Source organism: Crotalus tigris, unplaced genomic scaffold (assembly GCF_016545835.1).
Source record: "Crotalus tigris isolate CLP2741 ecotype Arizona unplaced genomic scaffold, ASM1654583v1 scf7180000018585.330925593:3314079, whole genome shotgun sequence".
Lineage (NCBI taxonomy): Eukaryota > Metazoa > Chordata > Lepidosauria > Squamata > Viperidae > Crotalus > Crotalus tigris.
The window spans coordinates 3,637,294-3,651,258 of NW_024097088.1; the positions used below are offsets into that span (position 1 = coordinate 3,637,294).

At 53.9% G+C, this 13,965-nt stretch overlaps 3 protein-coding genes across 9 annotated transcripts; 2 read left to right on the forward strand and 1 right to left on the reverse strand.

The window, feature by feature from the left end:
- Window positions 1-27: 27 nt before the first annotated feature.
- DNAAF6 (dynein axonemal assembly factor 6) lies at window positions 28-2,437 on the reverse strand. Of its 2 annotated transcripts, none has more exons than XM_039354983.1 (6): window positions 2,228-2,437; window positions 2,073-2,142; window positions 1,859-1,961; window positions 1,411-1,507; window positions 892-977; window positions 28-520 (listed from the first exon to the last, which is right to left on the reverse strand). In XM_039354983.1, exons 1-6 carry the CDS (start codon window positions 2,408-2,410, stop codon window positions 391-393), a joined length of 669 nt encoding a protein of 222 aa, XP_039210917.1. In that variant the 5' UTR covers window positions 2,411-2,437; the 3' UTR covers window positions 28-390. The 2 variants fall into 2 exon arrangements, with proteins under 2 accessions (XP_039210917.1, XP_039210916.1); XM_039354982.1 differs by having other exon boundaries at window positions 1,736-1,961.
- On the forward strand, window positions 2,427-8,094 carry NUP62CL (nucleoporin 62 C-terminal like). 3 transcript variants are annotated; one of them, XM_039354967.1, is made up of 12 exons: window positions 2,427-2,777; window positions 2,900-3,318; window positions 3,607-3,702; window positions 4,673-4,801; window positions 5,046-5,147; window positions 5,496-5,598; window positions 5,694-5,838; window positions 5,939-5,988; window positions 6,498-6,632; window positions 7,296-7,407; window positions 7,609-7,675; window positions 7,978-8,094. In XM_039354967.1, the coding sequence occupies exons 1-12, from the start codon at window positions 2,455-2,457 to the stop codon at window positions 8,067-8,069; spliced, it is 1,773 nt and encodes a 590-aa protein (XP_039210901.1). In that variant the 5' UTR covers window positions 2,427-2,454; the 3' UTR covers window positions 8,070-8,094. The 3 variants fall into 3 exon arrangements, with proteins under 3 accessions (XP_039210901.1, XP_039210902.1, XP_039210904.1); XM_039354968.1 differs by having other exon boundaries at window positions 5,520-5,598; XM_039354970.1 differs by lacking the exon at window positions 5,046-5,147.
- A 128-nt stretch (window positions 8,095-8,222) lies between these two features.
- On the forward strand, window positions 8,223-13,363 carry RBM41 (RNA binding motif protein 41). 4 transcript variants are annotated; one of them, XM_039354973.1, is made up of 7 exons: window positions 8,223-8,302; window positions 8,385-8,498; window positions 8,592-8,778; window positions 9,055-9,259; window positions 9,334-9,677; window positions 10,070-10,217; window positions 10,351-10,619. In XM_039354973.1, the coding sequence occupies exons 1-7, from the start codon at window positions 8,295-8,297 to the stop codon at window positions 10,476-10,478; spliced, it is 1,134 nt and encodes a 377-aa protein (XP_039210907.1). In that variant the 5' UTR covers window positions 8,223-8,294; the 3' UTR covers window positions 10,479-10,619. The 4 variants fall into 4 exon arrangements, with proteins under 4 accessions (XP_039210907.1, XP_039210908.1, XP_039210905.1 ...); XM_039354974.1 differs by lacking the exon at window positions 10,351-10,619 and adding an exon at window positions 12,400-13,363 and having other exon boundaries at window positions 8,224-8,302; XM_039354971.1 differs by having other exon boundaries at window positions 8,225-8,302; window positions 10,297-10,619.
- Window positions 13,364-13,965: the final 602 nt, after the last annotated feature.

Sequence of the window (13,965 nt, forward strand, 5' to 3'; positions counted from 1 at the left end):
TGCAAAGGATGGAAGTGGGCACAAACAAAAAAGGACAGGACTTTTATTATCTATAAATGGCACAGAAGTCAAAGCAGTCAGCAGCTCAGCCAGTATGATCCCACTTTGCATCTGTTGTCCCTCACATGCTGATCCCGATGTTGGAGGAATGGACCCCAAGGAAGCAACAATTAAGGAAAGTGGAGAAGCCAGAGGCCTCCTAGAAATATTTCAGTGTCAGAAATCAAGAAGAGGGTAGGATAGCCAGACCTCAAGGTATCCTGATGCTGGCATGAAGGCCTGTTGGACACTTCAGTAATTCTTTGGAACAGGTGGCAGGATCTTCTTCTCTCAAATTACCTCACTAGAAAATCTCCCCCGGACCTCTGAGCGGCTGATTCTTCTTTCTCTTCATGCGAAGTTGATGAAATCCAATTCTCGCTTCATCCTCAAAGTGACTTCCAGTGTAGCCTGTTCAGACAGAAAACGGGCTTTCCCATTGGTGGTATCCACTGGATGAGGTAGATGCAAAAGGAGCCGCCTGGAAAACAGACCATTCTAAGGTGAAATTGAGGAAGGCGCGAAGAGCAGGGGGACTGCTATATCCAAAATGGACTCACCCCGCTCCCCCAGCATTTGCAGTAAGCAGCAGAAAGGTAAACACCAGAAGGGGGGATCAGAGAGAGGAGGCATATAAAGCTCAGAGACTTTCCCAATAAGAAATTCCTATGAACACTGTTCCATATGCTTGTAGCATGGCAGACCTATCACAGCATCAAGAGAAGGCAGCAATCTGCTCCTGCTTGCTCTGAAGCTTGAACCTCACAGCCAAGACGTCTCAAATATTATTGGAATGTTATTTTCTAAAGTCAATATAAGAATATTCTCACAAAAATAAATTATTTAGCATACTTCTGGGGACTCCGAAAATCAAGGAGCTTTTCTTGTATATCAAGGGTAATGTCTGAAGCTTTTGTGTCCGGCAGTTTAATTTTAATCTGAAATTGGAAAAACAAAAAGTGAGGAAAAGAGATTAAGTATGTTAAATGAATCCTTTGTGCATCCATGCTTATATTCAATAGGAAGGGATGCATGCTAGATGTGTTACACTGTTGCTTTTCTATTTCAAACAACAGAACAATGTTAGAGGTTCTGAAACCATTGTACAACCTCTGTCAAAGCTGGGGGCATCCTTTGACAAGGATAAGGGAGGCTTATGGATATCCTCCTATATTTATGCACAACAGAATCATCTCAAATATATGAAATGTTAGGTTAGATGCTTTATAATATAATGTGTAGAGAGAAAGGGCAGTTGCCAAACTTTTGAAATTCACAACTCAAATAATGTTGTGTAGCTTTGGGTGTGAAAAGCTGGGAAGGACCGCCCAGAGAAACGTTGCCAAGAAGAACTGCCACTTCGCTTCTTACCAGCATGTCCTCGCAGCAGGCAGTGGAGGGGTCCTTTCTGCTCATGCCTAGGAACAGATCCTCAGCCCTCACCTGTTGCTTGAACACAATCTCATATCTGTAAAGAACCGGGAGTCAGGCAGTTGGAGTTTCAGTGGATGCTTCAGAGAGTATCCTTTCTCCTATCGTCTAGAGGATGTTTCTTCCTCACAGAGAAATTATAGCAACTCTCAAACCAATAGAAAAAGCTGGCAGAGCAGCAAATCATTGGGAAATTCTGCTCTAGTTGGGTCTACCGCCCCCCCCCCAGCCCCGGTTTCGATCGAGCTGGGGCCCGCCGACTTTCCTTCCCCGGTTTCGTTCAGGGGGGATCATCGACGGAGAGGGCGCCAAGGGAGCCTTTCGCAGGACGGCCGTTTTTCCACCTACGGCGCGGGGACCCTGAGGGGAAAGGGTCGCCAGGACGTACTCCGGCTGCTCCCGGGGGTCCCATGAGGCGTCGCCCGTGTTCCCTTCGGTCACCTCCTCGGCGCTCCAGATGGCCTTGCCTTCCTCGGGAGGCTGCGGGGCGGCTGTGGGAAGAGACGGGGCTCTGAGCGGCGCTTCCGCGGCTTCCGGGAGCCGACGGGCTGGCTGAGGACAAGCGGGCCCTCGGTCCCTTCCTTCCGCCCCCGCCGACTCACCTGAGGCGCCGCCGGCCTTCGGGGGGCCGATACTCCCCGGCCCGGAGCGGTCGCCCGCGGGGCCCTGCGCCTGCGGAGAGAAGGCGGCGGGTTCAGGCAGACAGGCCGGGACGCCCCAGCGCCCGCCCCAGCGCCCGCCCCGCCCCGGGCCCCACCGGGTCCGCGCTGTCGCCGTTCCCGGAGCCCGAGGAGAGCAGTCCGGTCAGCGCCAGCAGCGAGTCGGCCGAAAGAGGAGCGGGCGCCGCCATGGACTTCACTTCCGCTGCGTCCCTCCCGCGTTGCCCGGCAACGGCGCGGCTTCCGGGCCCGCTACCTCCGGCGCGCGCCGTGATCGTCATCGGTGCGCGCGGCGGCGGCGAGGCTGCTAGGGCAGGGACGCGCCATGAATCAATTCGGCCTCAGCGCGGGCGGCGGCTTCAACTTCGGAACGCCTAAGACGGGCGGAGGCAGCGGCACCAGCGCGGCCCCCGCGGGCTTCTCCTTCTCCTCGGCCATCTCGGCGGGCTCAGGCTCAGGCGGGTCTTTCGGCTTCGGTTCCCCCGCCCCGAACGCCGGGAGCGCCCCGCCCGCCGCCGGGCTCTTCTCCTTCGCGACGCCGGCCGCCTCCACGCAGGCCTCCGCGTTCAGCTTCGGGATGCCCCCGGCCTCGTCCGCGGCGGCGGCGGCGGCGGCGGCTTCTCCCGCGGCGGGCGTTTTCACGCTGGGGTGAGAGGGGCTCCTCCGTCCGGGCGTTGGCGGGTCGTGGCCCTGGAGGGGGACGGCGGTGCCGAGCGAGGGGCTGCCCTCGCCGGGGAAGCCGTCCCACCGCCCCCTTCTTTCTCCTTCAGAGGCAACGCGCCCAAGCTGAGCTTGGGGGGCTCGGGTGCCACGACGGCCCCCGCCGCGACCGGTGGTTTCGGGCTGGGCAGTAGCGGCGGACTGGCCGGCTCCGGCGCGAGCAGCAGCGTGCCGGGCAGCCAGGCGGCGGCAGCGGCGGCACCCGCGGGGTTCGTGTTTGGCTCAGCCACGACGACGCCACAACCAGCTCCAGCCGCTGCCGCCGCCGCCGCCGGAGGCTTCAGCTTTGGAGGGGCGGCCCAGACGGGGGCTCCGAATTTCAGCCTCGGCTCGCTGGGGAGCGGCCCGGCGCAAACGGTGCCAACCGGCCCGACCTTTGGAGTTGCTCCGGCCTCCACCAACGCCGCTGTGAGCACAGCAGCTGCATCGCAGGCAACCCCAGCCTTCAGCCTCGGGACAGCGTCTACCGGTGAGGGCCGGGAGGGTCAAGCCTATTAGCGGCCCGTTTTGAACTGGGTTGTGCAAGACCAGTGTGGCTTGCTGCCTATGCGAGACCTGCCGGTGTTTGGTGTTTCTCCGTATGAGGCCATGGGAAAGGGAAGTGCCTAGGTGGGGGCTGATAAGGCTGATCTTGAAGGGGCCGCTTTGCTTCAAAAGGAAGAAACAGGGCGCTGCATGGTGGCCCTCCTTCTGGAAACACACAGGGACATTGAGGCAGGAAGGCCCCTTTGCTTCCTGTCTTCTCTTTTTGTTGCAGGTTCTGGCTTTGGAGTGTTGGCTCCAGCTGCTGTCACTTCTACCACCACCACCACCACCACCACCACAGCTTTGTCCTTTGGGGCTAAACCTGGAGGTATGTTTTGGGCTTGGGTACTGATGAGCTGTGCTGGAGCTTGCTCACCTGGCTAAATCGCCTGCTGCTACTATTCATTGTTGCTTTTTAAAAATATCCTGATTAGATACTAGTTTTTTCTTGAAAACCTCCCCTGATGGAACACTTTCAGATGCTATGGAAAATAAATCTTTGCCCTGTGGCCGATTTTCAAGTATTGGAAGGCTGCTGCCTTCTTTGGATTAAATATACTGAGTTCTTTCAATTGCTGTATTTCAGCTTTAGTCTCAAAGTCTTTTACCATCTTTGCTGCTTTTCCCTATGCTGTATCTAGTTCCTCAGGATGCTGCTTATATTTTGTTGAACTATCCCAGGTGTGGTCTGCCCAGTGCAGCACAGAGTGTTGATCTTTTCCTGGAATAATTTATTTGGCAAATGTGTGTCTGAAAAATCTTTTTTTCTTACATGCACTTTTCCAACAATTCTCATTTAATTTCCCAATTGCAACAGTTCTTTTATAAGCCTTTTTTTGTGTGTATGTGTGCATGTCCCATATTAAAGATTCCCCTATTTGGAATCTTTCACTATGGCACCATAGTACTTCAATCAGAATAGAACTGGAAGGGACCTTGAAGGTCTTCTAATCCAACCCCCTGCTCAAGTAGGAGACTATACCATTTCAGACAAGTGACTGTCCAGTCTCCTCTTAAAAATCTCCAGTGATGAAGCACCTACAACTTCTGATGGCAAGCTGTTCCATTGGTTAATTGTGCTAGATTGTAACAATTGAACAGGAGGTTGAAGAATGTCTGCTGTGTTTGGTTCATTGGTAAAATTGCACTCATTTTGTTCCTTATCTCTAGATAGAATGAAATGGTATTTGGCCTTAAGAGAGACAGAAAATTGTGCCTGTCTAGAAGCCGTTTGTTTTGTTCTCACCCAGGGAACACTGAAACCTCAGCAGGTGTCTTCTGCTTGCCCTCTTCCACAGGTACCACTGCCACTTCCGGGGCACCTGCCACTATAGGTTCTTCTCTCCTGGGCCTATCAGGGCCCACACTGTTTGCATCTGTAGCAGGCTCCTCAGCTCCAGCTGCCTGTAGTGCCATTAGCCTTTCAGGTAAGATGGCTGAGGGGGCAGGGCCAGCTGGAGCAGGTCTCTTTACAGCCTTTGCGCAACCGAGAGCATAGGATGGTTAGAAGTTTGGATGGTTTGGTTACTTTATTTCCCTTTGGGTCAGAATTTTGTATACTTTGCCTGTTTTTCTCTGACACAAATGATTGTAGCATTTTTCAGTGTGTAATTCAGCTTTTTAAAAAACTATTCTTGGCCACTTAGGAACATTTGTCACTTTCTTCTGCAGTGGGTACCTCCTCGACAGGAGCAGCTCCCATTGGGACCTTGGGATTTGGCTCAAAAATGCCTGGAGTGACCACAACAGCAACCGCTGCCCTCCCCGCAGCTGGTGAGGATCTGCTGAAGGAACGAGGTGTCCTTTTGTGCACTGGGGCTCTTTAAAGTGGTCTTTCTGGCAGGTTTGACCATCTGGTTTGCACTCCTTTTGGAGCATATTGTGTATATGCTCACGGCTTCCTTTTCAAGTCAGGGAAATCATCAGTAGGAGAAAAGGGCTGTTGCTTGTGCTGCAGGGCAAAACCAGTCTTACCCCTGGGTAGTACTGAGTCCAGGAGCCCCAGAGCAGAGCCTTCCCTGCTCTTCTGCCTAGAGGACACGTAGGGGCTAGAGGCCCAGGTGTGCCCACTTCAGTGGCCGCTGCCCTCTACAGTCTGATGTCAGGTAACTTTCTCTCCAGGGGCTGTTTCTGTACCTGCTGCAGGATTCCTTTTGAACATGAAACCCCTTGCCACAACAAGCGTGGCTGCTTCCACCTCCACTGCAACCACCACAACTGGCATGTAAGTTGTATGGAGAGAGCTCTGGTTGTGATGGGAGCACCAGGTCCCCTGCAAACAGACTGATGGTGGGCTGGGATTTTCCATCTTCTGTCCAGGACACCCCCCGTGATGACTTATGCCCAGCTGGAGAGCCTGATTAACAAATGGAGCCTGGAACTGGAGGACCAGGAGAAGCACTTCCTTCAGCAGGCCACCCAGGTCAATGCCTGGGACAGGACATTGATTGAAAATGGAGAAAAGGTAGAGGGTGGCTGCCTGGCTCTGGTGTTCAAAAAGGCAGATTCTGTCAAAGAAAGAAGCAACTGCATTTCTATTTCTCTCTTTCTCTCTCTCAACGCAGATCACAACTTTACACAGAGAAGTAGAGAAAGTGAAGCTGGATCAAAAGAGGTAAGGGACTGGGCCTTTAACAGACTAGAATTGGCTTTGGTTCCCCTGCTTCTCAGGAGCAAAGAGGAGGGCTGCCCCTACTGGCTACTTTAGGAGAAGGGATGCAATGTGCAAGAGGCCAAGCAGCAGGGATTTGGGCCCCATGAAGCTCTCTTTTGTCCAAGCCCTTTGAAACACGCAAGATTTCCAACCTCTTGAGGCGAGCTTTGCCTGGCACTGACCTTTGATCTAGCGAATGCCTCAAGTAGCATAGAAACAAGCGTTGTCCCCATTGCTTGCTCTTGGAGTCAAGCAGCATCAAGAACCATGTGATGGTGTCCTGGCCTGCAAATTTTGTAAGGGGTATCAGAAATCTGAGTCAGTGTGCAGCCTCTGTGTGGCTGTGTGAGTGTGCACAATTGTTAATATCCTTACCAGGAATTCTGAATGGCCTGAACAGCCTATGCAGCACTGTCCCCTTCTAAGGCACTTTAGCATGCTGTTCCTTCCCTTCCTCCCTTCCCTTGTAGGTTGGATCAAGAGCTGGACTTCATTTTGTCTCAGCAAAAGGAGCTAGAAGACTTGCTGATCCCATTGGAGGAGTCTGTGAAGGAGCAGAGTGGAACAATCTACTTGCAACATGCAGATGAGGAGCGGGAAAAGACGTGAGCATCCCTGAAGGCGGGCTCTCTTGCTTCTCCTGGAGGGACCAGTTGGCTGGCATCGTGCCCTCCCTTGGTCTCTTGAACAATAGTAGGAATCCAATCTGGGTCGGTCACTGGTACCAGAGGTAGTCTTGTGCTGGAGCCCATCCTCGGGGAATTTCTCTCTACTGGAATACATGCTTTGAGATATTTTATGCTTCGTATTTATATAGTGCCTTCCTATTGACTGATTGGTGTGTTGATGGCTGGCAATTGGCTTGTGCTGGCAATTGGTGTGTTGATGGCTGGCAATTGATGGCTGGCAATCGACTCCTAAGTACTTGATAAGCTTGTGCTACATCAGCACTCCTGTTGACTAACAAGAGGCCCAACAAGGGGCCCGTTTCTCAGGCTTCAGTCATTTCCCTGGCTATCTTTGTACCTGCATGGCTGACAATCTTAGTAGTGGGAATGTTGAAGCCTTCAGCAAAGCGGGTGTTTGTGTGCCTGTCTGTTGACATCCTGTAGCCGAAGGTCCTTTTGCTCCAGGTTGAGTGTCATGGTCCCTCCAGCTGGGTCTCTTCTGTTGCTCTTCACCCCCTTGCCCATTCTGTGAGAGGCAGAGGCACTGTTACACAGCTCTTTGCCTCCGTGTGTCCTTAACTGTTTGCTCTTATGCTGCAGATACAAGCTGGCAGAGAACATTGATGCCCAGCTGAAGCGCATGGCCCAAGACCTGAAAGATATCATTGAGCACCTGAACACCTCCGGGGGCCCTGCTGACAATAGTGACCCTGTGAGTGCCTGTGTTGTGCGAGCGGGGCCCTTCTATTTTGTGCTTTGAATTGTTAGTTCTGCTCGAGCTAACATTTTGGCTGCCCCCTTGCTGAGGAACCTGATGTAAATAGGGAGATAGAAGCTCCTGTCCTTGGGTTGGCATGGAGGCAGGGGAGCCATTTCCTCACCAAAACTTGGGTTTTCTCTCCCCACTTTGCAGCTTCAGCAAATCTGCAAAATTCTGAATGCACACATGGATTCTTTGCAGTGGATTGATCAGAACTCAGGTACTTGGTTCCGAATTACTAGGGAGTGGCAGTCTCCCTTTTTATAGCCAGGTGTAGTGTCATGGCCCTGGAGGTGTCTGAGTCCAGGATTAACCCCACCCCCCTTCAGTCTGATCTGGCAGCTATGCCTTTCTGGTCTTCCTCTTTTACCTCTCGGGGTGCCCATCTTTCTGCTAATGAGAGAGGGCGCTTTTCAGTTAGTGCCTCTTTTCTGCCTGTGGGGCCATAAGAGCAAGTTTGTACCTGTAGGGTGGCAGAACACCCCCCTCCCAAGCTAGCAGCCCTTCTCCATTTATCCACAGCATTGCTGCAGAGGAAAGTGGAGGAGATGAGCAAGGTCTGCGAGAGTCGCCGTAAGGAGCAGGAGCGCAGCTTCCGCATCACCTTCGACTAACGCGCTGCCTGGTGCGCCTCTGCGCTTCCCCCCCCCCCCGCGCGCTTCTTTTTGTAGCCCTCAATAAAGAGTTTCTTTCCAAACGCGTCTCCTTTGCTGAGCCTTCGCCAGTCGACCGCCAGGGGGCCTCGTAGTACGTGATTGGGGGCGGGGCCTGGGGTGCGAGCCGAGCCAATAGGGGTGCTCCCGGCAGTCCGCACGGTACCCCTGCAATCCCTGGCCGCGATGAGGCGGTGAGGCAGGCGGAGGGAAGGGGGAGGTGCGGCCGGAGGGCGGTCGGGGAGACGCCGTTCCCTCGTCTTGTCTCCTCCGCAGGTGCGGAGCCCGCGGCGGGGAGGAGGCGGCGGCGGAGGAGCTGGAGACGGAGGGCGAGAGGCAGCTGAAGCGGCTGCTGCACCTCCAGCTGGACACGGCGGCCTCGTTCGAGCAGTGAGTGGCCGCGGGAGGGCCTCGCCCGGGACCTTCCCTCCCTCCCCCCCAGCCGTGAGCCTCGGGCGCGGCGTGACGGGCCTTCTCGCGCAGGTGTGTGGCCAAGCGGCACCGCTTCGCCCCGGCGACCGTGTACCGGCCCTTCGGGGAGGAGGCTGCGGGCGCCCGCACCTTGCCGGAGTTCCGGGCCCTGCAGGAGAGCAGCGGGGAAGCGGCCTCTCTGCAGGAGCTGGGCCTTTCCGACGCCGAGATCCGCCTCTGGAGGCAGCGGGCCCAGAAGGTAGCCGGCCGGGGGCTGCGGGGAGGCCTTCCGACGCCTTGGGGCTGACCGCCTGGTTCGCTTGCGGCGCTGCCTGGCCGAGGTTGAGGTTTCTCTCCTCTGCAGCAGCTGCGCTCCATAAACCCTTCTCAGTCAACCGTCCCAGCCCCCCCCCACCTCGCCCCTCCAAGCGACCACTCGCCCCCCCAGCCCCAGCCGAGAGGAAGGCAGTTGCCCTGCTCTCTCCCGCTGCCCTGGGGCCCGAGCCGAGTCTGCCCACCTTCTTGTCTGCTTCAGAGCCCTGGGCTTGGGGCTGCCCCGGAGGCTGCTCTGGAGAGGGTCCGAGCCATCCAGGAGAAGATGGCGGAGCGCCAGCGCATCCTCTCCCTGCCACAGCACTTTGCAGGCAGCAAGTCCCTCAGCAGGCGTGAGATGGAGATCGAGAGGGCTCTTTTCCAGGGAACAGACCACCATTCCTTTCTGCGGATGTTGTATCGCCAAGGTATGGCGCCTGTCTGGGCCGAGAGCTGCCTCATGTTGTGCAGGGCTCGTTCCTCTATTTCAGGCTCTGGTCAGGAATTGCCTTTGTCTCTTGTGGTTCAGATGAAGCTCAGCCCAAAGTTGCCCCTGAGACGGGCCCAATGGCTCAGCTGGATGCGGTTTATCGGGAGCTCCTGAGCGAACCACTGCCCAGCCTGAGGCCACTGAAACCACCGGAGTCTCCCCAGAAGGTGCCTGAATCGTCTTGCTCTACCCCCTTCACCAGCCTTGGAGCAGCTCCATCAGCCATAGAGCCTGTGGTGGTGACAGAGCCTGTAGCGTGTGTGCCAGAAGAGGAGATTCTCCAGAGCCGCCTTTCCAAGGAAGAAATCCGCAGAATCCCCAGATTTTCCTCCTATAGCCCAGGGGAGCCAAGCAAGGTACTTACCAGGCAGGCTGGGCTGGGCTAAGATGCTTTGCTCTTCTCTGGGAGAGTCCTGCTGCCTGGCTTCTTGTGTCATGGTGCTCAGCTTAGTGCCTGGACCATTGAGCAGCTTCCCCACAGAGGGAGAGGGTTTGCCTCTCTGTGAAGTGCAGAACCAGGCAAAACAAACCCTCCCTGCCAGTTGTCCAGGATGATGGGGAGGCTTGGGGAACCTTCAGGGGAGAAGAATATAGTGACCCTCAGCCTGGATAGTCTTGTGCAGCAAAAGGAGGGGCCTCTTGTCCCTCTTCCATCTTAGCAGGCAGGTATTGCAAACAGCTCCTGTGCTGGGGAGATGGCGGGGGCTACGGCAGACACCCAGCCTGCTCCATTTCCTCTGGTGGTTAGGTGCTGTATGTGAAAAATCTGTCTCGCAACGCTACAGTGAATGACCTGCTGCCCTTGTTCTCCCGCTTCCAAGAGAAGGACAACCCCCCTCTTCGTTTCCGTTTGCTGAGTGGGCGCATGAGAGGCCAGGCCTTCCTCACCTTTCCCAGTAAGTAGCTGGCCTCTCTGGGAGGGCTCGGCTGGGTTGGACTCTCCCCCTCCTCCACTAAGCCTTCTTCTCTGGCCAGCCGTGACCCAGGCCCAGGATGCTTTGGAGCTGCTCAACGGGTTTCTCCTGCTAGGGAAGCCACTCATCCTTGAGTTTGGGCGGAGTGAGAGGCTGGTTTCCGCCCCTGGCCCTGAGATCAACTTTGCACTCCAGGAGACCAACAGTCAGTCAGACAAATCCCAGACTGTTGGGGTAGCTTGATGACTTTACCTGCAGACGGAGAAACTGGAAGAGGTCTTGTAGGACCTGTTGCCGCTGGGGCTATAAGCCCCTTTGCTTCCACATACAGAGGGAGCCAACTGCATGTGGGGAGCAGGGAATAAAAGTGGGCTTGCCAAGCTACAAGAGTCATTTTGTTATACCACCATTGCGTGAGAGGCTCTGCTGACCATTTCTCACTCAGTTTGCATAAAATGCGTGAATGCTCATGATTCCTCTGGCTGTGTTGTTTGGGTCCTCTCAGAACATTCTGGGGTACCATCTTCAGTCAGAAGATAAGCAAGTGTTGCTAACGGATGGTGGGGTTGTTTAACGTTTGCTAAGGGAAAGGGAATAAGTCCCTTTCCTTGACCTTGAGCTGCTAAAGACCATCAGATGGATACTTAAAGCAGTTCCTGCTAACTGGGAGCCAAAGATGCTTGCTTTGTTTCAGGCAGAGCCAGGCCCCCAGTTTTGCAGCAGATTGACCCTTGGGACAGAGGGGTGGGAGCCCAAGGCCCTTCAAGAAACAGCCCCCAGTTGGGGGTTAGAGCTCTGCTTCCCATCTCTCTCAGGTAGGGAGCAGAAGGAGAGGAGCATCATTCACCCTTTGTAGACTAAGCATCCTGCCAGCCAGGGTGAAAGAGGCCCATGGGGGGTAGGGTGTGGAGAGGCAGGGAGGCCCATTAACTCGCCGGGCTAGACAAAGGAGGCTGGCCTGCTGGGCTCTTTTCAAAAGCCACTCCCCCAGACTGGTCTATTCTGGGGGGGGGGGCTGAACTGCTCACAATTGCACTTGATTTCCCCTCCTCCATCATCTGGGGCAAAGGTTAGGGGTGGGAGCATAGCAGGGAATGTGACTAGATGATAGGTGTTTCCACCCTTCTTTTTCCTCTGTGTAATAAAGTGGGGAACCCCGGAGCTGGCTGCGGAGGCTTCGCCCTTGTAATGAATTCTCACCTGGTTGAAGGAAGAAAGTAGCAGCCACTGGTGTGTTAAAGCTTGCTTAGCTCTTTCTCCATTGTCTCTGATACGGTCTTGTTCCAGTTGTTCCCCACTTGCATGGAAGGGAGCCCTGCAGAAGCACATTCTTAGGAGGGGGTCTCCCAATTCCACCATCTGTCTTTCTGCTCTCCTGGTTGCTTTTTTCTCTGGGTCATGGAAATCTAGTGGCCCCACCTTGGTTAGTAAAAGAGTGCAGCAGGGTGTCGCGTTTGCTGCTTGCTTGGGCTGTGAGACTACCTATAGGGCCTGATCCCTCCCATTGATTTAACAGATGTTGCTGGGCATTCTAAGGGGTAGCAGTAGGGAAAAAATCACAGGCTCAGCAAGAAAGAGATTGAAGGGAGTAGAGCAAGGGATTGGAAGCCTGCCCTTACCTGTCCCACCTCTTGCAGAATCTGTTGGACAGTGACTGCCCAGACTGCATTCTGCCCTCCTTAAAGTGGTCACGGTGAATTGTTTCAAGGAGCACTCAGTGTGACTGGGTGGGTGTAGAGAGAGAAAAAGTCCCTTTTAAGTTCTTTCACCTTAGGAACCATTTCCCCCTGGGGGATGGGGAAATGGCAAGAATGCTTTCGTCATCTATTATCAGGAAAATAGCTTTATTGGTTTGCAAAGGTTAATGGCGGCAATGCAGCAATGCATTAATCAAAAGGTTTTTTTCCACCTAAACTGTCCAAGCTTTGCCTGCGTAAGCTGTGGAAACGTAAATCCACTGGACACCCAGCTGTTCTGAAAGGAGCTTAGCTGTGGCTCCACACTCCCCAAGGCGGGTCAAAATAAGGCAGGGGAAACAGCCTGCAAGGAAGAAGGCATCACCCACAGCTTAGCTTGCTCCTTTGCCCAAGGAAGCTGACCCTTCCTCCATCACTGGCATGACTGGGAGAAAACAAAAATAACACTGCTGAATTTCTTTTAATAGGGAATTGCCCTCGTCATGGCTGATAACTACGTATCCATCCATCCACTCAATTCACGGGAAAAGTCTTTTGTATAGAATGTCTCCTAGCTCTGGAGTTCCATCCTGGCATTTCAATCTTCTGGGACATCCCTTGGCCACATGCAATTTTCTAGATGGCCGCTCTGAAGCCTTGCAAGGAGTCGCCACATACGGACCCTACAACCTGGGAACGGTCCAGTCTCGCACCTTCAAATTTAGACTGGACCAACGAATTCCTAGGCTGTTGCAGCTAGAAAAGGCCTGTTGAATTCACCGTTCCCAGCCCCTGCTGTGCTCAGTTCCACTGTAAAGATGTCACGGTCTGCTTTTAAGTAGCCCTGCAAGAGAGAGGACCTCGCCAGGATGAATCCACTCCGTTAGTTTGGTTACTGTTTGTCTTGTCTCCTGGTCTCTTTAACCAACTCCCTGCCTTCAGTCGTGAAGGGATTGGTTGGTCCTCACTCTCTGCATACTTTGCACTCTTCGTAAGTGGAGCTATTCTTTTCCCACTTGTGTTTGTATGGCCTCTTCCATGTCCTCAGCAGACCCTCTGGAAACTCACTATCTGCTTGTTCTGGGAATCATAGCTTTGCTGCACTTTTTTCTTTAAGACAAACCTTTGCTGGAGCAGGGATTCCCAACTAGTTCAGTATCATCCTCTTTAGGGTTTTTAAGCTTCTCCATGCCTCCCTCTAGATACCTATCTCACACTTTATATGGGAAGAATCTTGCATCAAGTCTACGTCTTCCCTTGCACCCATTTGCCAACTCACTTTTGCCTGCTGCCTTCCCTCCCGGTCCCCCCCTTTTCCTACCCAGAGCATTAGCTCTTCTTCTGAGAACACATGTACTTTTTAAAATTCCTGTTCCAGGACATTGCTAAATAGACCAACAGGCAAACAGAGGCTGGTGCCAGCAGGAGGTAGAATAAATGATCACCCCAGGGCACGTTTTGTTGGCCTCCAAACAATTCTTTGGGATGGGCCAGAAGTACTTCAGGATCATCCCAATCTTGTTTCCTTGGCTCCCAGGTTAGAAGGAATTGGCCTTGGTGTTAGAGATGCTTCTTTCCCAGTGGCCCAGACATAGTTAAGCCCCTCTGTCCCGCCTCTGTCCTTTTCCTTTAGTCCTTTATAACAGGGTTGGAAGAGAAGAGACCACCTAGTCCAACCCCTGCTTGAACAGGAGCTCTTCATTGGCCAGTGAAACCACTGAGCCCTTCTAAGCCCAAAGGCTTCTCAAGATGGAATACTTGAAGTGGATGGGCGGATGGAGTGGGCCTTTGATCCTGGAGCAGGTGTGCCCATGGAGTTCTTTCATCTGCCAAGACCAGCATGTACCCACCCGCGGAGCAGGCACATTTCGGCCTCTTCAAAGCCAGAGGCTAAATACACACATTTGAGACCTAAATAACAGTGGACTGTGGGCAACTTGTCATCCTTTTGGAAATCTGTAGAAGACAGGGCAAGGGATGTGGGTCTTGACTTCTCTCAGAGGATGCTTCAGTTGCCCTAGGACATCCCCAGGCATCCTTGGTCTGTTCTGCCA

Excerpts from the sequence above, each read along its gene's own strand:
- NUP62CL (XM_039354967.1), top strand. The coding sequence starts at position 2,455 with ATGAATCAATTCGGCCTCAGCGCGGGCGGCGGCTTCAACTTCGGAACG. Across the intron at positions 2,778-2,899 it reads GCGGGCGTTTTCACGCTGGG|AGGCAACGCGCCCAAGCTGA; the intron begins GTGAGAGGGGCT and ends TTTCTCCTTCAG. Across the intron at positions 5,989-6,497 it reads GTGAAGCTGGATCAAAAGAG|GTTGGATCAAGAGCTGGACT; the intron begins GTAAGGGACTGG and ends CTTCCCTTGTAG.
- RBM41 (XM_039354971.1), top strand. Across the intron at positions 8,499-8,591 it reads ACGGCGGCCTCGTTCGAGCA|GTGTGTGGCCAAGCGGCACC; the intron begins GTGAGTGGCCGC and ends CTTCTCGCGCAG. Across the intron at positions 8,779-9,054 it reads GGAGGCAGCGGGCCCAGAAG|AGCCCTGGGCTTGGGGCTGC; the intron begins GTAGCCGGCCGG and ends TGTCTGCTTCAG.
- DNAAF6 (XM_039354982.1), bottom strand. The coding sequence starts at position 2,410 with ATGACGATCACGGCGCGCGCCGGAGGTAGCGGGCCCGGAAGCCGCGCC. Across the intron at positions 2,143-2,227 it reads ACGGCGACAGCGCGGACCCG|GCGCAGGGCCCCGCGGGCGA; the intron begins GTGGGGCCCGGG and ends TTCTCTCCGCAG. Across the intron at positions 1,508-1,735 it reads CCTGAACGAAACCGGGGAAG|ATATGAGATTGTGTTCAAGC; the intron begins GAAAGTCGGCGG and ends GGTTCTTTACAG.